The 27,554-nt window shown below is 42.8% G+C and overlaps 2 protein-coding genes and 1 pseudogene across 2 annotated transcripts; all 3 read left to right on the top strand.

The window, feature by feature from the left end:
- The first annotated feature begins 852 nt into the window (after positions 1-852).
- Positions 853-2,586, top strand: LOC112177592. The gene has a single exon (XM_024315874.1). It carries the CDS (start codon positions 853-855, stop codon positions 2,584-2,586), a length of 1,734 nt encoding a protein of 577 aa, XP_024171642.1.
- Positions 2,587-3,506: 920 nt separating this feature from the next.
- Positions 3,507-5,379, top strand: LOC112175117 (annotated as a pseudogene).
- Positions 5,380-13,762: 8,383 nt separating this feature from the next.
- LOC112177591 (ras-related protein RABB1b) lies at positions 13,763-14,645 on the top strand. The gene has a single exon (XM_024315873.2). It carries the CDS (start codon positions 13,832-13,834, stop codon positions 14,441-14,443), a length of 612 nt encoding a protein of 203 aa, XP_024171641.1. The 5' UTR covers positions 13,763-13,831; the 3' UTR covers positions 14,444-14,645.
- Positions 14,646-27,554: the final 12,909 nt, after the last annotated feature.

The following is a 27,554-nucleotide window of genomic DNA, read 5'->3' as shown; positions in this document are numbered from 1 at the left end:
TCTTGGTGTGAACAAAAGTAATAATTTTTGGGTCATCATGCACTGTACTAATTCAAGGTGAAGTGACCAAGCTCGCCACTTGATCATGCTTCACATAACTAATCAGTCATGTCTGATCTCGTTACTTCCAAGCTCACCCTATTAAACTTGCAAACACTTATTTATTTGTTCAAGTACCGCGCGCACAAATTTTTGGCAGGGATAAGTATGCTCTTCAATGTGCCTAAATATCATCTAGAAACTATAAAAAGAAGAACACCTCAATTATCCCTTCTCCCTAGCATGTGAGCTTCTTCAGCAAAATGTGGAACACTGCTTTTTCCACAGTACTAAATATTCAATCAAATGTGGTGGATTCCAAGTACTCCGAGTGGTATATATTATGTTCTCACTACAGTCCATTACCGACCATTAGAATGTTTTGGAAGCATCTTTGATTTTTAAGAAAAAGGAATAGTAGGTTTCCAGAATAGCCTGTAGGTTTGACTCATTTCCAAGTGGACGATGCTTCTTGAACCATTTTTAGCTATATCTTAGTTGTTCACCATTTTGGCATATAACCCTTTTCTCCAATTGCTGAGTAAATTCACAAATCAAGAAAGAAAAGGCATTTTGATTTGGGGAAATTAAGTAAAGGAAAGGCTATATATGTAATTGGAAAGAGAGGTTAAAAAGCAAAAGCGTGCAAAATTTCTCCCACACTCCTCCAAAACTTTCCTCACCACTGTCTCCTACTTTCCTCTCTCTCCACTTTTCCTTAATCCTTAAGTCTTCTTTACCTTCTTCCTCATCTTCTTCTTCCTAAAATTCTGCTGAAGCAATAAGGGCTTCATTCTCTCCATGTGTTCTTCAATGGCAGAGCCAGAATCAGAGTCTTACACCAAACCCCAAAAGTTGGTCTCATCAGATCAAAACCATGAAAACCCAAGTAAGTTCTACAATCATTTTCTCTACAAAGTTGCTCTAGTTGTAGTTTTCTTCGTTATTCTCCCTCTTTTTCCATCACAAGCTCCTGAGTTCATAAACCAAAGTGTTGTCACCAGAAGCTGGGAGCTTGTTCATCTCCTCCTAGTTGGTATAGCCGTCTCTTATGGCTTATTTAGCAGACTAAATGAAAAAGTAGAGAAAGAAAACAACACGAAATTCGATAATGCTCATTCCTATGTGTCTAGAATTCTTGAGGTGTCCTCAGTTTTTGATGATGAGGCAGAAACCTCACCTGGACCTGATGAAAACAAGGTCCAGGCATGGAGTAGTCAGTATTTTAGGAATGAACCTGTGGTCGTTGTGGCTCAAGAACACTCTGTTCTTGATGAGCAGAGAGATAGCAGTTCAATACTTGGTGAAAAGCCATTGCTTTTGCCTGTTAGGAGCCTAAAACAACGTGTTCCTGACCAGGACAACATAGAGTCCGTTAATGAATCTAGTGTTAATTCTGGTGGTGCTCTGAGTAGGTCTAATTCTAGGTCTGGTTCAAGAAGGTTTTCGAGCAAATCGAGTAAGGCTAAAGCTGGTGAAATTGGGGGTCTAGATCATCAAGAATTGGAGGAGAAATTGAAGGAGAGTGTTGTGCTTCCTTCTCCAATTCCGTGGCGATCAAGATCAGGAAGGTTGGAAGTAAAGGAGGATCTTGTTAGTAGTACTCCAATGGAGGAAGCTGAATTTAACCGCCTAGATCCTCGGGGTGTTTCGAGGTCCCAAAGCTCTCGTTCATCTCGATCCGAGTCAGTGTCTTCATCACCAAAGCTGTCTCCTTCGACATCACTTTTGTCTCCAAAGAAGTTATCTCCTGCACCTTCATTGTCATCAGAAGCTCAAGCCAAGAGTGTTGAGGATGTGGGGAGGAAGAAGAGCTTTTACAAGACTTCTATTCCCCCACCTCCTCCGCCCCCACCGATGTTTTATAAATCATCATCATTGAGGCCAAGCAGTGATGAGGTTTCGTATGAGAAGGATTTGAGGAGAAGCTTTACTAGTGAAGCAAAGAACTTGAATAGAAGCAATGGAGAATTTATGATGGGCAGAGTTAATTCAGGGGTTGAAACAAAGCATAGGCTGAGCCATGTTGATGGCATTTCAATGGGAAAGTCTGTCAGAACAACCAGAGCTGGAGAACAAGGATATGTAAATGGGAAGGTGGAGCAAAGCGCTAAGGAAGTTGAAGCTAATTTGGTTGAGAATGTAACAAGAAAAAGGGTGGGGTTCGATGAATCTTCATTCTGGACTGAGCAATTGAGCCATGAAAGCAGCATTCCCAACAACCCCAAGTCATCAGCTTTTCAGGAATTTTCCGAGGAAGATGAGAAGGAAAATCTTTTCGATAAGGAGCTTATGGAATCGGATGAAGAAACCGAAAGCGAGGATGACGACACTGAAGGAGGTTTTTCTCCTAAAGACATTGGAGAGAGCCCAAAGTCAAGTCCAAGGCCCTATCAACCTGTTTCTGGGAGTGCAAGTGATGGAGGGCCTGATGTGGATAAGAAGGCAGATGAGTTCATAGCTAAATTCAGGGAGCAGATTCGGCTTCAGAGAATAGATTCGATCAAGAAATCGAGTGCTCAGATTAGTAAAAACTTGTCGAGGTAAAATGTGAAGATGTTTCAGCCCCTTCAATGTTAAAAGAGGATGAATTTAAGCTTGGTGTTTGAAGTTTACTTTCTTGGTTTTATGTTCAAAATGACTTGGTATATTATAGCTTTTGTTTCAAATTATGATCATGATATACATAGACTTGCATGTTCTTGTGAATAAGACTTTGCCCTCTTTGTTATGGCTTTCGGTTTCTTCTACCTAGTTATGTTCTGTATGGATTTTGAATCAAAGCAACTAGACCATATGCCTCGATAAATACAAATCCAGGAAAACCGCTTCTCGATCATTTAACATTTACAGCATATGATTGAGCTCAAATCGTCTCAATGCAATGTGTCTGTGTGCATGGTGTGTGAAGGATTTTACATATCAACTGGCCCAAAGGAAAAATAGGACTTTACATATCATGCATTTTATTGGCCACAACTGTTGGACAAACACAAAGCAAAGTATTGGCCACTAAAGCTTTCTTCAATCCAGACTCATTCTGAGTCTGCTTTTCCTCTCATTCCGTATGAATCACGACCTTGCCGGAAGCAATTGAATTCTTGCAATTAGGAACTGGAACCATCACTATAGATATCCAGATATCTAAAACGTAGAGACACAGCTATACTTCAGCTAGTCTAACCGATCTTGTATAATAGAAAGCAAATGTAGGTAGTTTTCCTATTTCCAAATGGATTTTTGTTATTTAGTCCAGTTTTATTTAGCTTTTTTATTCATAGTTGGATTATGTTTCCTAATCCTAACTGGGTTTGATTCAGATCATGTATTGCCTATAAATACCTCAAAGATGATGAAGAATAAAATTATAGAAGTTTTTGTTTAACTAATCTCAAATTATTTAACAACAAACTCTTACAAGAGAACAGAAGGGAGGACAGACATTGTCTTCTTCTGCGCTCTTAAGAATGTCTTACGCCTACCTCTCCAAGTACATCATCATCGGCGACACAGGTGTAGGGAAATCGTGCCTGCTCTTAAATTTCACAGACAAGAGGTTTCGGCCTGAGCATGATGCCACCATTGGTGTCGAGTTTGGCACTCGCATGGTCACTATTGAGGGTAAACCCATCACGCTCAATATATGGGACACTGCTGGACAAGAAGGCTCTTAGATCCATCACTATATCTTTCTACAGAGGAGCAGCTGGAGCGCTTCTGGTTTTCGACGTAACCAGGAGGGAGACATTTAGAAATCTCACGAAATGGCTCGAGGATACAAGCCAGCATGCAAATCGTAATATCACAATCATGCTCATAGGGAACAAGTGTGATCTTGCTCGGGTTGTCAGAGAGGAAGGGGAGCAATTCGCAAAGGAGAATGGACTTCTATACTTGGAAACATCGATATTTTCAAAAACTGCTCATAACGTTGGGGAGGCTTTCATAAAAACTACCGCAAAGGTTCTTCAAAATATAAGTTGATGTAAAATGAGAATGGGCCTGATTTAGCCGGAAAACTAGAAAAATAAAGAAACGGCGTGGAATCAAGAAGATTGGTTGGAAAATAGGTAATTCACGCATAATGAGGTTACTAGCCGCTGCAATATCCAAGAAAATTTGGTTTTGGACTTTTCGGGTTTCTCGTGCGAAAAGTCAGGTTCTGGATTGTGAATCAGATTGAAGTAAAATTTGGCCAGAATGTCTGTTTGAGACGCATGATAGCTTTCCAGAATTTCCAGAATGGGAACAACGAGATCTTCAATACTCACTTTAGTGAGCCCTAACAGATTTAGGCCAAAATATATTGTTTTAATTATCCGATTCGGGATTTAATATTTGTAGGCTAGTTTTACATTTGTTTTAGGATTCTTTTTGTTTAGGTTTTTATTTTCTTTTTTAATTTGGATTCTTTAGGATTTCTTGTTAGGTTATGATTGTGATTAGGTTATGACTTGGATGCCTATATAAGCACCATTATGCTATGTATGAAGATCAGTTTTATCATATCAAATTTAATAAAATCTAGAGATTTTTCTCTATTTCTCTGGTGGACTCCAGAACTATGTCTTTTAGGGTTTATCGCTTGTAAACCCAGGTTACTTCCGACTACGTCAGTAAACCCAGGTGGTATCGGAAGTAACCTGGGTTTACAAGCGATAAATCCTAAAAGACATAGTTCTGGAGTCCACCAGAGAAATAGAGAAAAATCTCTAGATTTTATTAAATTTGATATGATAAAACTAATCTTCATACATCGCATAATGGTGCTTATATAGACATTCAAGTCATAACCTAATCACAATCATAACCTAACAAGAAATCCTAAAGAATCCAAATTAAAAAGGAAAATAAAAACCTAAACAAAAAGAATCCTAAAACAAATGTAAAACTAGACTAAAAATATTAAATCTCGAATCGGATAATTAAAACGATATATTTTGGCCTAAATCTGTTAGGGCTCACTGAAGTGAGTCTTGAAGATCTCGTCGTTCCCATTCTGGCCAAATTTTACTCCAATCTGATTCGCAATCCAGAACCTGACTTTTCACATGAGAAACCCGAAAAGTCCAAAACCAAATTTTCTTGGATATTGCAGCGGCTAGTAACCTCATTATGCGTGAATTACCTATTTTCCAATCACTCTTCTTGATTCCATGCCGCTTCTTTATTTTTCTAGTTTTCCGGCTAAACCGCCCATTCTCGTCCTACATCATAACTGAAGGCGTGATCGATATGTCAAATGAGACGCCTGGAATCACGATTGGACATGGACTACCCGAAGGTCCATCAGGTGCAAATGATGGAGTTGTTGCTCGATGGGGTAGATGTTGCAGCTAACTAGAATAGAAATAGATTATGTATATACTCATTCCTTTTTCTAGTCAGCAGCTAGAGACATGGTGAAGTATAGTTTTTAATCTTTTTTAATTTTTTTGGGCTGAAAGATGAGTGAAAGAGAGGAATAGCCTCCCTAACACTCTATTGAATTAATCAAAGAAAAAGTGAATAATAAGAGAGGGTGACTAAACCAAAACGTCTCGAAGCAAACTAACAACGAAACAAAACTAGCAAAACCAAAACTGAGGACGACTCAAAAGGTCACTATTACAATAGGACAAAATAAAAGGAGGAGGCACATCCCAGCAAACACTCTATTGAATTAATCAAAGAAAAAGTGAATAATAAGAGAGGGGGACTAAACCAAAACGTCTTGAAGCAACTAACAATGAAACAAAACTAGCAAAACCAAAACTGAGGAAGACTCAAAAGGTCACTATTACAATAGGACAAAATAAAAGGAGGAGGCACATCCCAGCAAACTAGTTGAATTAATGAAGTACCGTGATTACTCAATGCATCTGCAACTTTATTCCATTCACAAAAAATATGAGAAGATCAAAACATCATATTTGATATGCAATTTAAACAATTAAGCCAGTGAACACGAAGTTGCCAAGGTACAAGCAAGGGAGAACGTAGGTAGTCTAGTACAATTGATGAGTCAATCTCTAACCAAATGTGCTTCCAATCATGAACCCAAGCAAGTTCAATAGCCATTATAACTGCCAAAACCTCCGCCACTAAAAAATTACAAATGTCAATGTTGGAAGAAAAATCACGGATAACCGCACCAAAACCTCCAACACCCTCGATTATAATGTTTTAATATATACCTATCCTTTTTTAAAAATCATACCATGTTTTGCAGAAGAATCGTTACTGATGATTGAACAAATTTCCTCCAACATTTGAAATATGATGCATCCATTTATGTATTATAGTCGTTCCCACAAAACCAAAACAATTGAAATGATAGAAGTGAACTTTCCCTCTTCATTAGGAAAAGAACATTCTGTCGAGGATTCATGCACGCAACATTGACTACATTATTGTGATACCATTTTTCATCCAGACTTAAATAGCATAATTAAAAGAGCTATTGTGATAACAAAAAAAGATGCAATTTTTTTTATGTTATAAGTTTAGGTTAATTTGTACATGCAATCAATCAAACTAATTTACGTCAACACCTGGGTAACAATCTCAAGTCCCACACAGGAGACTTGGTGAATCAAAATAATATCTAATCTAATAGTTAAGTACCATGGACTAATTGTAGAAACCAATAATGTGATCGAGGATAAATGTTGTTTAACCTTGTGTAGAAAATACACATCATAAATCAGTGTTTTAAAAGGCGAGGCGTTTTGCCTAAGTCTTAAGCCTCAAAAGCCTTGAGGCCTTGAGGCGTAAGCTTTTCGCACATTATCTTTTAGAGTTTAGGGTTTATCTTCTAAAGAAATAGTGTCCTACATTGACAATTCTTCTCTGAAATCTACAATGATGTTTATACTTACTCAATAGCATATAAACATATATTTGTTCAAGTAAACCCTAATTTGTGTTTGGTCCAAACTCTAGGTTACTTGACCTAGTGGTAATAGGGTTAAATTAGAAGGATCTAGATTCCTATTCAATGTACGATTACTTTCCTTGTATGATTGAGATTCTATACATTGTAATCCTCTATATAAAGAGGCCCCTATTATCAATGAGAATACACAGCGATTTCCTCTCAATTTCAGTTTCTCTACAACACGTATCAGCACGAAGTCCTAACCTTGAAACAAATAGCCAAACCCTGATTCAAGAAGCTAAAAACCTTGAATCCGAATACAAAACCTTGAAGCCATTTCTGCCTCCACCTCACACATTGAAGAACTCGATTCCAGGAATCCAGAACCGGCGGTGGCACCCTAAGAACCGGCCGGAAACCTACCGAACCGGCCACCAGAAGCTCCATACATCTCTCAGAAAATATTCCACCGGTTCACCATCTTCCGGACCTCCAATTTCCACTAAATTTTGATAGCAGAAGCCCACTAATCTGAAGTTTCAAGAACAGGAAGAAAAAGTTCAAAAACCGGCCTAAAAATATGTGAACCGGCCACCTGAACATCTGCGTCTTGAACCGGCAAAAAAGAAGAATAGAAGAAAAGAAAGAAAGATAAAAAAAGGGGAAAGGAAAAGAAGCCCAAGGTAGAGGCCCACTACCACGTCAGCAGCAGGACCCACTGACACGTAAGCACAGGGACCCACTGCCACGTCATCACTACACGTAAGCAGTAGGACCCACTGCCACGTCAGCCTTAGGTCAACGCCGATCAATTACTTTTCCGGCCACTTTCCAGCAACTTTTCCGACCACTTTTTCCGGTCAAATTTCCGGCGACCTATTTCGAGGTATTTTTTTCCTAAACGTTCCCCTTTTTTGAGAGTTTTTAAATTTAACTTCTCTTCTTTTTGGGGGAGTTGCAACCTCCCTTCTTCTACCCCCGCCCCCTTCTTTATCATAGGGGATACCAAATTAAGCCGAACTGTGGGGGTTCGTGCTCACTCCAAGCTTGGAGCTTGTAGAGTTCTCCAAACTTAGAGTTTGTTGAGATAAAACGATCGACCGCAAATATCATTGTTTCGATCTAATCCACTCTTGGAATCGAATTTCATGGAAGCGACTACGCTCGGAAATTCCTAATTTCTTTGAAGTGACTACGCTCAGAAATTTTATTTGTTTTCGTGGTAGCTTTTTTCGCTCCGAAACTAACTCTAATTTCTTGTTCTCTTTCAGGATGAGTAACCTAAACAAATTGGACTTTGCTCCATTAGGAACAACTGGCTCTGAATATCACAGGTGGGTTCGTGATATCCGCCAGCATCTCAAGGCCGATGGAATCTTGGATACGATTCTCGAGCCTAGCCAGGACGTGCTAACTGTTGAGCAAGCTCAAGCTTTGGAAGCAAATAGAGCAGCCTTAGAGGCAAATAAGGCGAAAGCCATCATCCTAATGACTCGTCATATGGATGATTCGCTCCATTACGAGTGTATGAATGAAGAAGACCCCAGAAGGCTGTGGGTCTCACTCGAAAATAGATTTGGCAACGTCCGTGACTCCCTGCTTCCTGACCTAGAAGTGAGATGGCATAGCCTCCGCTTCTGTGATTTCAAGTCAGTTCTTGACTACAACTCGGAAGCACTTCGCATTAAATCCTTAATGGAATTATGTGGTAAAGAGATCACAAATGCGATGTTGATTGAGAAGACTCTCTCTACTTTCCCCGTCTCTGCATTGATGGTTGCTAAGAACTATCGAATCGATGTTACTGTAAGACGAATCACATGGTTTCATGAGCTCATTAGAGCTATGAATGTCGCTGAAAAGCATGACAACATCCTTGTGAAGAACTATAATTCGAGATCCGTGAGAACAGAGCATATTCTAGAATCCAATTATAGTCGCGCCCCAAAGAGAGGGCGCCAAGAGCGAAACCCTAATCTTAGGAATACATTTGGACGTTCTGGTCCATATAATCGCTCTACTTGGGAAGGTAATCGCCAAAATAGGCGAACACGGAACCGAAGAGGTAAACGTGGAAAGAGAGAGGGAAGCAACGCCTCTGGCCATGTTGGTGGCGCCACCAACACTAAGAGCCATCTAAATGACACTTTCAAAGCACCTCAGTCAATGGAGTTTGAGCAAAGATATGTATGTTCTCGATGTGGAGTGTCTGATCATTGGGCACACATTTGTAGAGCTCGTGAAGAAATTGTCACCGCCTACAAAGCATATTGTGAAGCAAGAGAAGCTCACTATATGGAACAAGAAGATCAAGAAGATGATCTAGAGTGAAGGGTTGAAGACTACAAATCTGGTTGGAATCAATAGATCACCAATTCTGTTTAAGTCTTTATTTTTCCAAGAGATGTAATAGGCAGTTGCCATATATTTTTGTAGTCAATGCCAATGGTTTAGCTTTTCTTCAAAGTAGGCTCACTCAAAGTAAGTGTGATGTCTAGGAAGGTTCTGAGATTAGTGGTACTTAAGTGAGCCTTTCTCCACCGACATCTCTCTACTCACCTGGTCACATTTATTTTGGAATTACTGAAAGAAGTTAGACGACTACCATTGTTTTGCATTAGCTATCATTTTGGATTAGATTTTGTTTAGTCAAAGAGACAATGATGTAACTCCGTTGGCTTATGAATAAAATTTCGAGTTCTTTATGACTCCATTTTGATTCTGAGCATATGACTTTTGTGACTACAATGGCTGGGCCATCAATATTAATTCAAGGACAAGGAATAGCCCAAGTTCCACTTGCCAAATTACACCTTAATTACTGTCATAGAAACTCTCTACGCTTCTAGGGCGAATCACACCTATGAATAGCCGACGGATTCCATGCGAAAACGCATTTAGAGAACGGAAATGAGTTCCTTTGCAATACCTCTAATGATTGCGAATAAAGGCGCATCTTAGAGAAGTTTATGTGTCTCTCTAGTGGATTTTATGTCACTATTTGAGCTATTAAATCCAATAAAGTTACGAGAGAAGATCTCTTAGATTTAGACACATATTGGCTTTGTCACGACAGGATCAGTCATCCTGGTCATGATATGATGATCCGTCTACTAAAAACTTCACATGGACATCATTTCTTTCGAGCGAAACGAAGCATGAATCAAAATTTGATTTCTGGACTAAGTGTGACCGACGCAGCTGCCTAGGGCACCGCCTCCGTCCACCAGCAGCCTAGGGCTGGCGCAGTCCCTATCTATAACGCCATGGATAGCGTCCATCATGGTGATGGCGCCCCAGGTGATGTTGCAATCACCAACTTGCTTCAAATAGCGTTTCAGACGCTCAGGCCTAACCAAAATACTCATTGGTTGCTTCTAAAGCCTCTCGCTCGTTTTACAAAGCCCGTTCCTTAGGAAATTAGGACTAAGACCGTCCTATGCAAAGGAAATGAACATACTCATTCTGTTCTTAGATAGAATTCATGGGGATTCTGTGGATTGATTCAACCAACTTGTGGACGCTTAAATATTTCGTGATGTTGGTTGACACGCAAACACGCTGGTCACGTGTTGTGCCATTGTCTACCTATAAATGCTGCTTATGCTACACTCCTAGCACATATCATATGACAACAGGCTCACTCCCCAGATTGTCCTATTCAGTTAATTGGATTTGACTATGCTAGAGAGTTTACATCGAAAGACTTTCGATGGATATTGCAATGGGACTGATGTTGGACATCATATTCCCATGTACACACCCAAATGGTCTTGCGGAAACGATTACGATGATAGTCCGGACATTGCTAATGCGCACTAATCTCCTTATATCCGCTTGGGGTGATGAAATATCGCATGCAGCTATGCTAATTCGTCTACGACCCACCGCCACTCAATGTACCTCTGCGTTACAGCTAGTGACTAGGTACAAGTTTCGTACTTACGCATATTTGAGTGAGCCATTTATGTGCCAATTGCGCCGCCACAACACTCTATGATGGGTCCTTACAGACGAATGGGCAACTACGTTGGATTTGAGACTCCAACAATCGTCCGCCACTTAATGCCCTTACAAGGCGATCTCATTACCGCTAGATTTGCGGGTTATCACTTTGATGAGACAGTCTTCCCTTTATTAAGGGGAGATAAGAACACGGATGTTCAGCAGGAACGACAGGAATTGTCGTGGCCTGTCCTCACTATGTCTCATCTGGATCCCTGTTAAAGTGACGAGATCACACAAATATGTTGCAAATAAGCCCGCAAGGAATGACGTCCCTATGAGAGGAGGTAGCGCCACCCTACACAGAGGTAGGCATGGCGCTAATGCCAAAGAGAGTGGCACTCTGGCGTTACAGGCCATGGCCTCAGCTAGGTTGCGTGGGAGGCCCATAGGTTCGAAGGACACTTTGGCACATTCGAATCCTTTGATCATCAAGACTCAAAATCCATCTCATGAGAATCTTATGGGTTAGGATTATCGTTGGGGGACGCCTCAACGTCAGAACCTATTCTCGAGAATATAGAGCTCTATAAAACTTACACTAGTGTACATGAGACGTGGGATAGAAACTCCATCATAATTGATGATGTAGTTGCGCATTTCTTTGCGCATGAATTTGTTGAGTCAGATGATATCGAACCACGCTCCGTTGATGAATGAGTGCCAATGTAGAGAAATTTGGCCTAAATGGAAATATGCGATCCAGGTTAAGATGGATTCTCTAACGAAGATGAAGGTTTTTAAGCTAGTGATGCCAATAGCTCCTAACATAAAACCTGTTGACTAATGTGTCTTCGTTAGAAAGCGTAGTGAGAAAAAGAGATGGTAATCTCGCCTTATGGCGCAAGGCTTCTCATAAAACGCCCTGAAATCGACTACGATGAGATATATTCTCTCGTAATGGATGTCATTACACTCTACTACCCTGTCAGTTTGGTAGTTTCTGAATAACTGAACATGCAGCTTACAAATGTGATCACTACGTATCTCTATAGGGATCTAGATACGGAATATACATGAATGTTCATGGTGAATTTCATTTACCCAAGTCAAGTGGCTCTAGACCACGGAGCGCGTTTACAAAGAGGTTGAAACGCTCGCTAAAATGACTACTTGATTGGGAAGGGATATGTCCACGCGTTTCCATAACAAGTTTCGGATTCCATTGCTGTTCATGTTGGACATGATCTTCATTAGAAGCCCTTAAAGAGTTAAGGGAAACTGCTGAATTCTTGAAATCCGATTTTGAGATTAAGGATTATGGGAGAACACGATTATGTCTCAGTTTGGAACTTGAGCATCGTGTCGATAGATGCTTAGGCATTTTGACAAGGTCAAACCTTCAAGCACCCCATGATCGTTCGTAGTCTTGATCCTGAAAAGGATCTTCTTCGTCTGAAGGATGATGATGAAGATGTGCTAGAGGCAGAAGTGCCTTACTTTGGTACAATAGGCGCATTATTGTACTTAGCTCATTGCACAGGACCGGACATCTTGTTTGCAGTGAACTTGTTAGCTAAGGTATAGCTCTGCGCCAACGCGACACCATTTTGATTGGTGTAAAAGATATCTTTCAGTACTTGAGATGTACAATTGATATGGGCTTGTTCTATCCCTACAGAGAGAAGATGGATTCGGACCCATCACACACCATAAACGCCGCCAACGCTGGCCTGCGTTCTCTATCCCCATCCCAAAATGATATAAGTGTTTTGGAAGGTTTTGCTGATGCTAGGTACCTCTCTGACCCACACAAAGGTCGCTCCCAAACTGGTTAAATGTTCACCATGGGAAAAGACCGTGATATCTTGGAGGTCTACAGAACAGACCGTAGTCGCTATATCTTTGAACCATGCAGAGATTATTGCTCTTCACGAAGTGGTTCGTGAATGTTTATGGATTGGATCCATAATCACGCATGTTCGAACAATTGTGGTTTGAAGTCTACCACAAGATGAGCCTACGAGCATTTAGGATAATACTGTTCGTTTTGAATAAATGAAGCAATGCTACATCAAAGGCGACAACACCAAGTATAATCAGCAACAACAGACTCTCCTCAAATACCAAAGTGAACTAGGTTCGATCTGAGGATAATGTGGCAGACTTGTTTACTAAGTCATTGCCCAAATCCACGTTCGAGAAACATGTGGCAAGAATGGGCTTGCAGAAACTATCTGAACTCCCATAATCGTAGTAATCAGGGGGAGACGCAGACATCAGGGGGAGATGTCTACATGTTCACCTCGAAACGTGAAGGGTGTGTTGTGCTCTTTTTCCCCTTCTACCGAGGTTATTTTTGTTCCACTGGGTTTTTGTTACTCGGCAAGATTTTTAACGAGGCAACGAGAGAAGCACCGCGTTTGGGCAACACAAGGGGGAGTGTTCAAGTAAACCCTAATTTGTGTTTGGCCCAAACTCTAGGTTACTTGACCTAGTGGTAATATGGTTAAATTAGAAAGATCTAGATTCCTATTCAATGTACGATTATTTTCCTTGTATGATTGAGCTTCTATACATTGTAATCCTCTCAATTAAAGAGACCCCTATTATCAATGAGAATATACAATGATTTCCTCTCAATTTCAATTTCTCTACAACAATATTAATATATAATAAATACAGAATTTGTTCTGATCTTCATGGAAAAAAAAAAAAAAAAAAAAAGTCTTTTAAAGGTAGCCTCAAGGCAATTTGGTGTGAAGCCTCACATGTCTCACGTCTGAGGCGTGCCTCAAGACGCGCTATTTTAAACACTGATCCTAATTGAATTATATTATTAGTTTCTATTAGGTTTTCTATTCCAAGTTTAATTCTAATTGCAGCTGGATTCAATTTAATCTATAAAAACCTTACCTTTGAGATCATCATAGAGGTACTGCAAAAACTCAGAAGACAGGAGAACGAAGGAGAGACAATTCATTAAACATGTTGTACGACTACGGTTTAAAGTACATCATCATCGGCGACACAGGTGTAGGGAAATCATGCATGCTCCTGCAATTCACAAACAAGAATTTCCAGCTTGCGCATGATTGCACCGTTGGTGTCGAGTTCGGCTCTCGCATGGTCACTGTTGAAGGTCGTTTAATTAAGATTCAGATATGGGACACCGCCGGCCAAGAGTCTTTTAGATCCATCACTAGAACTTACTACAGAGGAGCAGCTGGAGCACTGCTGGTTTACGACGTAACCAGGAGGGAGACGTTTAAACATGTCGCAAGCTGGATAGATGATGCCCGGCAGCATGCAAACCCTAACATGACATTCATGCTTATCGGAAACAAGTGTGATCTTCATGATCGAAGAGTTGTCAGCAAAGAGGAAGGGGAGCAATTCGCCAAGGAGAATGGGCTTTTGTTCATGGAGACATCTGCAAGAACTGCTCAAAACATTGAGGATGCCTTCACAAAAGCAGCTGCAAAGATTCTTCAAAATATTCATGAAGGCGTTTTTGAAGTATCAAAGGAGTCATCTGGAATCACGATTGGATATGAACTCCCCGGCCTAGGTTCCTCAGGTGGATGTTGCAGCTATTAGAGTAGAAATAGATTTTGCATGGACTCATTCTTTTGTTCTAGCCATTTTCAGGATACCTTTTTTTTCATTTAAAATTAATTAAAATGTCACAAGATATAAACGTTCTTTATTTATGATCCTCATAAATATCCATATATCATCAACATAGTCAATTTGAACAAATTTGATTATGTGTGTAAACTAAAGTAATTAAGACATTGGCGGTTCGGAATTCATCACAGTTTTTATGCTACATAAAACTAAGAAGAAAATAACTTGCTCATGTTTGAAGTTACGTTGATTAGTTAATTCATTGTAAAGGTCACATAATTCCATGGACAATTGACAAACTTCCCAAAATCTATATCGTCTTAACTCAAACGATGCCAATTACTGAGCCTAGCTAACACAGAAGCCGGCCATTTATGTGTGTAGATTTTGTGAACACTCTAATTCTTATGCAACTTTTTTATACTTGGCTTACTTTTAGTTTCCTTAGATATACATAGGTATATTTTATTACCTCGAGAGCATTCTTTCTCGAGGAGATTACTCAAATCTCTCTGCAAATCTTCCTTAAAAGGTTTCACCATAACTAGAACCTCCTCGACGAGGTATTTCCCCCTAGACAAGAAATATGCTCTTTGATTAGATATTTCTTCTTGATAAGAAATTTGCTCATCGACAAAATATTCCCACCTTGATTAGATATTTCTTCCTTAACAAAAATTATGCTCCTCAACAAAATATTCTATCCTCAAACAGATATTTCGTCCTTGACAAGATGTCTTCTCATTGTGTTTCATTGTGTTTATAAGTTCACTCTCAAAATTTATACCCCTACAGAAGGCTCAATCTCATGCAAACTGCTGAAGTGAATCCCTTTAACAATCCATTAGTAATGCACCAAGTTCTCACTACCACTCATCTCTTGCATTTCCCAACATTATTCTTCTTTCTATTCTTTTTTATCAGTACAAGAGTTTACCTTGAGGTTTATTGGCAGTACTCTTCTTGGTGTTTGTCTTTGTGGGAACATGTTAAGGGCATATTGAAACTTTGACAATGAAGTCTCTGCAGGTGCTGAACCTCGCTCAATCTATGAGCTTATGTCTATCAGTTTATCTGTATCTGTGAGCTTTCTGTTTTTGTATTCATTATGTTTGCTAGCTGTAGTATTTCTTCTTTAATTTTTCCGGAATTCCATCAGTCACCGAGCTCGAGCTCTACGGCTGCTATATATGTAAAGAATAATTCAAAGTAAATTAATTGAGAACCATTGCATGACATCTATCTATGGTAGACCTGGAAACAAAAAAAACAGTTTACATATCTCAACTTTGCTTTGGTTCGTACTTCATGCAACAAGAAATGCACCAATCTCGATCTAGATTGCAAACACAATTCATATGGTGCTACAAAACTAGAGAACAAAGTGGTGGCAAAATATTGATACTCAGTTCAAGCTAAACATTTAAAAAGTTACACAACTATAATTGCTAAATATATTAAAGTTACTATTCTGATTTATTAGTCTCTGACAATGCAACTGAGTAAATCTCAAAACAATTCAATCATCGCCAAGATGCATTGTATTATCATCGCCGAACATAGTAACATCACCAAGTTGAATATCTAGTTTCATCATCACCAAGTTCCATAATTTCTGAGGATATATTGGCTACTCTTTCAGGATGTGGTAACTGATCATATTGCTGGAAAGGATCTTGATATTCAAGTACAAACTCTTAGCTGTGTTATCGGCATGGCAAACCCAATTTGGTGGAACTGGTGGCAGTGGGTGCCCGGGCAATAAGCATATCTGCAAAAGCAATAAGAAATTTCATTAATTATCTAAAATTACATTTATGAAAATTATATACACAATTATTGTATGCTAATTTCTACCTGCACAAAGTGATTACTGTTCACAAATACAATGTCTATCTCACGTAGATCTGCTTCCATTAGTTTTCCCTCGATGTACTCACGTAATGGGAGAAATGTGAAGCATTGACCATTTGATAAATTCACAACCACTATTCCATAACAAGTTGCTATTGAATGCCCCATATCTGGAAGATCCATCCATTTTGTTTTAGGTGCAATACTAGATGCAGCATGGTTGAGTCGTTGATGAAGTTTCTCAACTCCAGATTTCCTCTATAGAGACCTTCATAAAGATCAAGCATGTCTTTTAACTCATTTATTAAATCAGTTCTCACCTTACGCCAATATTTTCTACTAGGGGTGGGCAAAAACAACCGGCAAAAAACTGGCCTGAACCGATCCGAACTGGCCAGTCTGAGTCCGGTTTCTACAAAAAAAATTGTAAAAATAAGGTGGTTCAGTCCGAACCACTTTAGATTCGGTTCGGTCCCAGTTCTGGATTTTGAGATATTTCAAAGCCCGGTGGGCCTGAACTACTTAATTATTATATTTTATTCATTTTTTATGGGGTCTTCTATGTGTTCTCACCTTCTCAGGTCTTCCATTTCTCTCTCTCTCTCTCTCTCTCTCTCTCTCTCTCTCTCTCTCTCTCTCTCTCTCTCTCTCTCTCTCTCTCTCTCTCTCACACACACACACACATTATTCCCTTTTCTCAATCCATCCATTTTTACTGACGAAAACCAAAAACAAAGATCAAATCTTTTACCTGAAAACCAATTCAAACCCTTCATCTTCTTCAACCCAGAACCAAAGATCCCTCACCTGCTTCACCGTCCACCACAGCTGCCTCTACAATGCCTCCAGCCACAAAATTAACGTCTATGATCAAATCCAAGCGACCCCAATCCCACCCTTCATCAGTTCGAAAACTCAATTCCAGCCTTCATTAGTTTGAAAACCAACCTCTCCAAATCTCCTCTATCCAAACATCCTCAAGCATCCCTCGATCCCTTGATAGATCCAATAAGCAATGAGGGGTGACAAAGGCTGGATCCGATAGATCGGGCTTGCGGCAGTGACGGTGTCGAGGTCCGAAACACTGAGGTCTCCTCCTCGTCCTCTGTGTCTCTCTTCTCCTATCAACCATGGTCTCCTCCCACTTCCAATTGCAATCTGACCATGGTCTCTGTCGGACTGAGGCACTGAGTCTCCTCCTCATCCTCTCTTTTCTGTGGCGTGTTTAAGCCCGGAAACCTGACCCAAAAAATTTCGATTCAGTTGTACTCCTGTCCCAGAGTATGGATATCATGTTTTGGGCCGGGCCTGACTATGTTGGGCTCGGTCCCGGTTCTTGTGAATAAGTGCCAGTTTTGGACCGTGCCCAGCCCTATTTTCTACTAGATGCAAAACCGGTGTCCAGTAATGTATTGCCTTATGCCAAAGATGAATTACACTGTATACTTTTGAGTAACCTTAAACCTTGGATCTTTTGAAGTTGGCTTGTTGGGCTGTACAATAGCACATGAAAAATTACTTTATATATATAAGAACTAATCAACTATTATCAAACTTAAATACACCATTACTTTATATGTATCATACGTAACTTAGTTTTCTCAACTTGACCATTTGGTTTCTTTGTATGTGACTTGTTTGGCTGTACAATAGCACATGAAAAATTACTTTAATTATATATATAAGAACTAATAAACTATTATCAAACTCAAATAAACCATTACTTTATAAGTATCATACCTTAGTTTTCTCAACTTGACCATTTGCTTTCTTTGTATGTGACGTACTAGTTACCTTTTGAACACTTGGTACTGAAGAATGATTGTCACTATCCGATAACAATGTATCTACAATCTCAAACCCGAATGGCCAATGGCGTGTACTAGCATCTACCTTACTTGGACAACCTTTGTTTTTGTCTTTTCAGCTGGTTCGCTAAGTAAGGTACAACCTGAAATCATCAACTCATCGATCTTCAGCAAGATTTGACGTTTTGTTTTCTCATCTTGTACTTCAGCCCACTTTGCTAATCGATCTAAATATTCTTTTACAGGAATCTTTTTAGGTACTTCCAAGTTTTTCATAGTTGTTCCGATCTCTAACTTTCTCCAGTGACGATGCACAAATGATCGATATTGGGATGGAACGGTCACAACGCTTATATTCAACTATCTCATGTGCACAAGCTAGCCCATGCGTTTTACGAATATCACAATTGCATAATACAAGTTTTGATCTAAAAAAAAGAAGAAGAAAAACTCCAAAAAGACCTCACTGCAGTTCGAACCACAGTTGAAATGGTTCAATCATTGTCAGACTACCACACTACACTAATGCACATAGGATATGATTTATGTGCAAAGTTTATTGTACCTACATGTGCGTTTGCAAGCATAATTAGTTATAATGAGCCACGCTCATTGTACCGCCAGAGGTACCGACTCTCACCAAAGGAGTGACCTGCGAAGGCACAGCCAGGTGGGCTACCGCCTGAGCCCCGGATCGTCCCCAGATTACCGCTGATGCGCCTCCACGCGCCGCGCCAAGATAGCGTCAGAAGCTCCAGACGCTGGGAATCGAAGCACATCAGTCCCACATCGAAAATAAGAAGAAGATCAACCTTCTCCCCACCTATAAAAGGTTCTCTCCTCTCTCCTCATTAACTACTCATTTACTGTTATGCTGCCTGTATACATTGACTGACTTAGGCATCGGAGAAGTGAAGACCGCCCAACGCGGTCTCCCTCTGACGCCCTGTCTCTCGTGTGGCAGCTAGCGAAGGCCATCAAGTCCTCAGAGTAATGGTCCGCCCATCGGACCCGCGTTAAACGAAAGATCGGCTACCGCCGGACTTTGAGCATTAACATTGGCGCCGTCTGTGGGAACCCTTGAACAAAAGGTCATCCCACCACAATCACCAAGACTAATGGTAGCGGGGGTAACGCTGAAGAGCAGGCAGACCAGTCGGCCATTCCCCAACCCGCCAACCCGGCGGTAAACATCAACCGCGCACTATTCAGCACCCCGATAAACCCCAGCGTTGAGACAAACCCAGGTAGCAGCCGTGCACCAGGCCAAGACCTCACCTCTCTATATGAGCTGGCACTGGCGGATCTTCATAAGGCAAACAGAGAACGTGAACAAGAGCGCAAAGAAAAGGCCGAGGCCCAAAGGCAGGTGGCCACGCTGGTGTCACGTTTTGACGAACTAAAAAGAACGCTGGAGGCAACCACCAACCCGGCACGGAGCGAACAATCACGGAGCACCAAGCAGAGCCGACCTAGTACCGGCGCATTGGTACCGACACCAGTCATGCATTTGCAGGTCCCGCTGGACCCACCAGAGCTATTGGGAGAGGGGCCACCCCCGTGCCCCAGTTAATGTTGGAACAGGAAGCAGAATCATCGTTGCACACCCACCGTTCGAGGGCTAGGGCAAGAACCGTGGGAAACCCACCTGCCCTGAGGCGAGGGTCGGTCCAGCGGAGTGCCCTGCCAGGCCCTGCTGGCGGCACAACCGCTCAAATACTGGAAAGGATGCGGCAATTGGAACAAAGGTTAGCCCGGGCGGAATCAGGCGCCTCGGCGCCAATTTCAAATCCACTTTTCGAGTCCAGGCCAGGACCATTCACAGCTGCGATCCTGCAGGCTGTCAGACCGGCCTACGCAAAGACCCCAAAAATGTCACATTATAGCGGTAAGACTGATCCCTTCGTCCATATGGACACCTTCAAGAAGGTCACCAACAACAAAGGATTCGATGACGCCACCCTGTGCCACTTGTTCAGCGAAACGCTGGACAATGAGGCAATGAATTGGTTCTTCGAGTGCTCGCCGGGATCCATTGACTCATTCCAGGCATTATCGCATGCTTTCCTTTCTCGGTTCATCCTACTGTCCGCCGGACACCACAATACAAGCCAGCTGTTCAACGTCAAACAGGGTACGGAGGAAACACTAAAGGCATTCGTCACAAGGTGGCGGGCGGCAACATCTCAATGTCGTGATCTTGATAAAACAATGGCTTCGGCGGCTTTCAAGCAGGGACTCCTCAGGGGGCTATTCCTTTATCACCTCAACTACAATCATCCAAATGCGGTGTACGACCACCTCATGAGTGAAGCAGTCATTCATGCCCAAGCAGAATTCATGACATATGGAGAAATCCCACCGCCACCAGCAACACCAACAAAATCGACACAACCTTCCTCCAGCCATCAGGAGACCGGTAACAAAACTGTAACGTCCCGAACCTGAATTTACCGGTTTACTAGTCATTTGGACGGTAAACAGCCTTTACTTTCACTTTTACTTTCGGTTTAGTACTTTTGTGGCCCTAAAAGTTGACCTTTTGTTCGGGTCAAAATTTGAGGAAAGGTTCTTCATGGAAGTTGTAGAGGACGTTAAACCGAGCGCGTGCATATGTGGTGCGTAAAAATCGGACTTAGTATGCGAGAGTTATGGCCAAAAATGTGAAGTTACTGTTCATGGTAATTTTTGATTAAAATAGAAAGTTACCTAGGGTAGGTTTCCATTTCCGGAAACCCACCCTTCCCCTTTCTCTCTCCTCCCCCCCCCCGAGCTCTCTCTTCTCCGGTTCGACCCTTTCCTTCCTCCCTCCGATTTCCGGCGATTCCGGCCACCAACCGGCGTGCCACCGGTCACCAGAGGAGCGCTTCCTCCCTCCGAGCACCCCAGCAGCCTTGGTTTTCCACGATTTGGCCGGAAAACCACGGATCGAAGCCTAAACCACTCCGGCTGCAGTTTGGGACTTTTGCCGATTCCCGGCGATTCCGGCCACCTCCGGTCCCCATTTCTTCGTCGAAGGTTTGGTTTTTACCACTGATCATTTCCCCTATGGTCTTGTAACGCGATTTGAAGTGTAGAGGCCGGATCGAATTAGGGTTCTTGAAATTTTCTGGGTTTGTGTTCTTGGATTGATTTCGACTGTTTCTAGTTGTTATTTGGGAATGTTGTAGTTGAGAAGTTGAATCAGTGTGTTGAGTAGGTGCTGCTGCCAAAGTTTGGTGGCCATCGGAGCTGGTGGCGGTGGCGGCGGTGCCGCCACTGTGGGCGGCGGTAGCGGCGGCTAGGGAAGCTTTTTAATTTCATTTTCTGGCTAGTTAAATTCTATAATTATCATAGGGCATATATGTGAAGTTTGGTGAATTTTGGAGGAGTTTGGAATTGTTTGTGAATTTTCGAAGTTTGGAGTTTTGTGGTGGAATCATGGGACATCCGGCCGTCGGATTTCCCTCGTTTTCATTATTGGAATATGTAAATTGAGGAATTGGAATTGTGGAAGAGATTTGGGGTGAATTTGAGAAGTATTGGAGATAGAGATTTTCAGGTTTCGTTTAGGTTCGTAATTATTTTATCGAATTGCCGTTTACGGAAATTTAATTGTGTACAGGGCAATGTTGCGAGCTACGGCTAGATAAAGGAACTCGTTTGTGTGGTCACCCAATAGTACTCTGAGTGGACCTTTGATTTTAATTGATGCATGCAAATTAAATTCCGCATGTTTTAAGATATTGATTTATCAACTTATTTATCGAGCATTTTATTTTGTTTGGTTTATGATTGATTTATTGGTTTGAACATTTGAATTAAATTTCGTTATGCTCGATTTGAGGACTTTGACTCATGCGGATCAATTTATACTATTTATTTATTTCTACTCGACGATTTGAGATTATTAATGAGTTTCGAGGAAGTATAATTTTATACTTATTTATACCTTACTTATATTTGAACCTGAGTTGAGCTTGGCGTGCGGGGTCACGTCTTTATACATTTGGATTTTTACTTTGTGAAATAAGTGGGGAAATTATACAGTTTTGCTTGGCTTTCGACTATCTTCTTTTTCACCATACGCGGGTCATGTGTTTAGGTCTCCTCCTCACTTACTTTGTGTTTGTGGGTGGCAGTGAGGTAGCTTTCTCCTCCTCACGTGGGTGGTAGTCGAGGTTATATTCTCCTCCTCGCACAATCTATGTGCGAATGGTAGTTGAGGTTATTAGTTCTCCTCCTCGCACAATCTATGTGCGAATGGCAGTCGAGGGTAGGTAGAGCCTGAGGGGCTCCATTCCCGTATGGTGAACCCATTTCCCCTATGTTCTTTGATTGTTGTTCTTAGCTAGCGGGGCTAGCTCGATTTTCATTTAACCAGCGGGGCTGGTCTTGTTTTCCTTGAGTATCGAAGTTCCAACTTTTTCTTTTAAATCATATGGGACTAGCGGGGCTAGTCGGTTTTTATGAGTGGAATTTCTCTTGTTTTGTTTTCGTTAATCATTGCATGCATCGGGAATTTCTAAAAGAAATAAATGTGGGAAAGTATAAAATCCATTTGGTTTATATTTGTTTATTTTTGTCCACTCACGCTAACGTTTTTATGTACTTTCCCCTGGGCCCTTCGTTTTCAAATGCCCAGTTTGCAGGCGTTATTAGTTGAGGTCGGGCGTACGTGGTTCGAGGCATAGTTGACGAATAGCTTCCGCACTTCTTTGTTTGGCTCTGATCTATTGTGGGTTACTGTTTTGGGTAGTCCACTTTAGGGGTGACTCGACCAGTTCTCGGTAGAGTTATCACTAAGGTGGGCCCCGCAGGGCCACCTCGGGTTCCAGGGTGGAATCCGGGGCGGGTCCTGTTAAAAACTCCCGCCACACCACCAACTGACAAGAAGAGGGAGTGGCAACAGGGCCACTATCAGAACAAGCGGCAGAAGGACCAACATTACAAGGGAAACCGCCCATCCCATGGGGACAACCACAACAAACCAACGGAATCCTCTAAGCGGTATGCGGTATTTACAGTCCTCACAGCTTCGTATGAGGAAATATACAATCAGTGCAAGGATTAGATCCCAAGGCCACCCCCGGGAAAGTACCCGAAAACGGGCAAACCAAGAAACACAGGCAGGTGGTGCAAATACCACGAGGACAGCGATTACAATACCAACAGCTGCAATACTCTCAAAACGGCCATTGAAACCTTGTACCGTGAGGGCAAGATGGAACAATTCAAGGTGCACCAACCGCCACCTGTGATCACCAACATCGAGCCCTTGGGCCGCATCAACACTATCGACGGCGATGCTCCAATCACCAACATGTCTCACAGGGCAAGAAAGCGTTATGCACGGGCAAATCACCCAAAGGAAGTCTGTAACATCCACTACAAAAGATCCGCCAAACTCCCAAAATCTGGTTGGGAGCCCATTACCTTCTCAGAGGAGGAGGAACTCGGAATACATCTGCCCCATGACGACCCATTCTTGATCGACGCCATTCTCGACAAATGGTCAGTGGGAAGAATCCTAGTGGACAGCGGGTCCGCTGTCAATGTCATATTCAGCGATTGTTACAACAACCTTAAGTGGAATAGAAAACTACTCCAAGATCATGAGCCACTGCTTAGCTTCTCCGGGGACATCACGCAGCCGCTGGGTTCTGACTATATGGGACTAGTTATCGGCGCTAGTCCATGTATGGCAGAGGTACATACAGAGTTCATAATTGTCAATTGTTTCAGCTCATATAACGCCATCATTGGCCTGCCAGTACTCAACAAGCTCAAGTGCATCATCGCCGGTTACATGCTTCTCATGAAGTTCCCCACACCCAACGGCACATGCTGTGTCAGGGGAAGTCAGCAGTTGGCACTAGCATGTTATTCAACTACCGTAGCACGGTCAACTCGCAGCCGTGAGATCCTAGCAGTTGGCGGTCAGGCACCGCCACCTAATACCTTTGAGGATCATAGGGATGACAAGAAGAAGTATGTAAAAAAGGAGCCAGTCAATCCTGAAACGTCATTGAGGGTTGTCAGCATTTCTGATAAGCACCCTGAACAGATAGTCCGCATAGGCGCTCAACTAGACCCAGAGGTGGCAACGGAACTCACTCGGTTCTTACGTGACAACGCTGCGGTCTTTGCCTGGTCATACGCAGACATGCCAGGTATCTCCCCTGAAATCATCACACACAAATTGAGCATCAAACCATCCTTCTATCCTATCAAACAGAAGTAGAGAGCCTTCGACGAAGAGAAGTACCACAGAATAGGAGAGGAGGTGGCCAAACTCCAGGGCATTGGGTTCATCCGCCAGGTCATCTATCCCCAGTGGATTTCCAATCTGGTTATGGTCAAGAAGCCTACCGGCAAGTGGCGGATGTGTGTCGACTTCAAAAATCTTAACAAGGCATGCCCAAAAGACAGTTTCCCGCTACCCCGCATCGATCAACTGGTTGATGCAACCGCCGGACATGAACTCCTCAGCATGATGGACACTTTCTCCGGCTATAATCAGATCAAAATGCATCCCGACGACCAGGAGTGCACCACCTTCACCACCGACAAGGGCTTATATTGCTACAATGTTATGCCTTTCGGTCTGAAGAACGCAGGCGCTACCTATCAGCGATTGATGAACGCCATGTTCGCTGAACACCTGGGCAAGATAATCGAGGTCTACGTCGATGACATGTTGGTCAAGAGCGTAAAGGCCAGCGGACACGTGGCAAACCTCAAAATTATAGTAACAATCCTCTTAGCCTATGGTATGCGCCTCAACCCAGAAAAGTGCTTCTTTGGCGTCACCGCCAGCAAATTTCTAGGTTATATTGTCAGTGAACGAGGCATCGAGGCTAACCCCGACAAGGTGCAACCCATCCTCGACCTGAAGGACCCGGAGTGGAAGGTACACGTCCAGTGCCTCCAGGGAAAGCTAACCGCCCTGTCTCGATTCATCTCCAGACTCACTGACAGGTGCGCCCTATTTTTCAAAGTCCTTAAAACGACTCACAAGAAAGTCATCAACTGGAACCCGGAGTGCCAGGCGGCGTTCCAAGGCTTGAAGGAATACCTGGCGGCGGTCCCACTCCTTTCCATTCCTGTGCAAGGAGAAATATTGTACATATACCTAGCGGTATCACAATCAGCGGTGAGCTGCGCCATCGTCCGGCGGGAAGGTCAAGATGAGCTCCCAGTGTTTTATGCCGGCAGAGGCATGAATGGAGCAGAAACAAGGTACCCTCCCTTGGAGCAACTTGCTCTCGCACTGATCGTTGCCGCCAGACGCCTCCGCCAGTACTTCCAAGCCCACACAATCCATGTGTTAACCAATCAACCGCTGAGACAAGTAATGCAGAACCCTGAACATTCGGGGCGCCTCAACAAGTGGGCCATTGAGCTCAGCGAATTTAACATTGATTACAAACCAAGAACCGCCATGAAGGGCCAGGTGGTGGCAGACTTCATTGCTGAGCTCACCGAGCGTCAGCCGGAATCCAAACTCGGAGCACAACCAGGAACGGAGATGGTGGTATTTGAGGAACAATCTCCCAGGCAATCAGACTGGAACCTGGATGTGGAAGGCTCCTCCTGTGCCAAGGCCAGCGCCGCCGGAATCATCTTAACAGGTCCTGGGGGCTGAACGCGGAGTACGCGTTGAAATTCAATTTCAAAGCTTCCAACAACATGGCGGAATACGAAGCACTTATTGCCGGCCTACTCCTGGCCATAGATTCAGGGGCTGACCGTGTCAACATCTTCAGCGACTCTCAGTTAGTCGTTAACCAGGTCAACGACAGCTTTCAGGCCAAGGACCAGCAGTTGGCGGCATACTTAGGGTACGTCTGGACATTGCTTAAAAAATTTAAATTTCACACCATCACACAGATCCCCAGGGAAAAGAACGCCAGGGCTGATTCACTAGCGAGACTGTCAACTGCCCAGCCACACCAGAGTCCAGCGGACACAAGGGTAGAGTGTCTCGACAAGCCAAGTATCACAAAAACCCTGGCGGAGATCTTCAACATTGAGGTCAATCCTAGCTGGATGGATGAGATTATTAAGTACAAGTGCACCGGGACATTGCCAGAGGACAAGGTCAAGGCACGTCAGCTCCAGCGGAGAGCAACCCGCTACAACATTCAGAACGGCAAACTTTACCGCCAGGGATTCACCCACCCCAACCTCCGCTGTCTAACCCCAGAGGAGGAGAAAGGTCGTGCTGGCAACGATACACAGCGGAGAATATGGAAACCACTCGGGCGCCAGATCCTTGGCAAATCGCACAATGCGACAGGGTTACTTTTGGCCCACACTCGGTGATGACGCCCGGCAGATATCAAGATCTTGTCACAAATGCCAACAATATGCCAATCTCCCACATGCCCCGGCGGAACCACTGTCGGTCATCATCGGTCCATGGATTCACTCAACGTGGGGCCTGGACTTGATGGGAAAATTCCAAACCGCAAAGGGCCAGTTCAAATATATCATTATTGCTATCGACTACAACAGCAAATGGATAGAAGCAGAGCCCCTGACGGCAATAACTATCGCCAAGGTAATTCACTTCCTCTAGAAGAACATCTACTGTCGCTACGATGTCCCGCATACAATCATCACAGACAACGGCACACAGTTCAATAACAAGGAACTCATCTCTTTCACGGCCAACCTGGGTACCAAGATGCGTTTTGCATACGTCGCTCACCCCCAAACCAACGGCTAGGTCGAAGCGGCAAACAAGATAATCAAGAAGTTGTTACAGAAGAGGCTCGACGAGGCCAAGGGTTTGTGGGCGGAGAAACTCCCAGAAGTTCTATGGGCCATCAGAACGACCCCAACTTCCGCCACTGGTGAAACCCTCTTTTGTATGATGTTCGGAACTGAGGTCGTCCTGCCTATCGAGGTAACTCAACCAACCGCTAGGGTAGAAGGCTATTGCCCCGAGACCAACAGCGACGGCGTTAACCTTGACAGGGATCTCCTAGAGGAAAAAGGGCATAATGCCCATCTGCACAACCTCTAGAACAAGCAACGGGTATCGCGTTTCTACAACGCCAGGGTCAAAGCCCGCAACCTCCAACTGGGGGACTGGGTAATGAAGGAAGTCATACCACCGCCAACAAAACTCCGCCCAACTTGGGAAGGTCTATACAAAATTGTAGAAGTCGTTAGCCCAGGCACCTTCTACTTAATGGACAAGGATGGCGTCATAACGACCTACCCTTGGAATACCGAACACCTTCGGTATTACTACAAATAGTCATGCCGCTATCTAAGAGCATCTTGACTTAGCTAAATTTTTGTTCAATATTTAGCTAAGGGAAGCTACCCAGCGGGTACGACCCTGCTTTTGTAAACGCTGTTCAGGCAGCTATCAATGAAACGAGGAATTATTCAAACCATTGTTACCAAGTCTAGCACTAGGGGCA

Source organism: Rosa chinensis, chromosome 7, assembly GCF_002994745.2.
Source record: "Rosa chinensis cultivar Old Blush chromosome 7, RchiOBHm-V2, whole genome shotgun sequence".
Taxonomy (NCBI): domain Eukaryota; kingdom Viridiplantae; phylum Streptophyta; class Magnoliopsida; order Rosales; family Rosaceae; genus Rosa; species Rosa chinensis.
The sequence above is the reverse complement of the archived record's forward strand: the minus strand, read 5'-3'. Positions and strand labels throughout refer to the sequence as shown.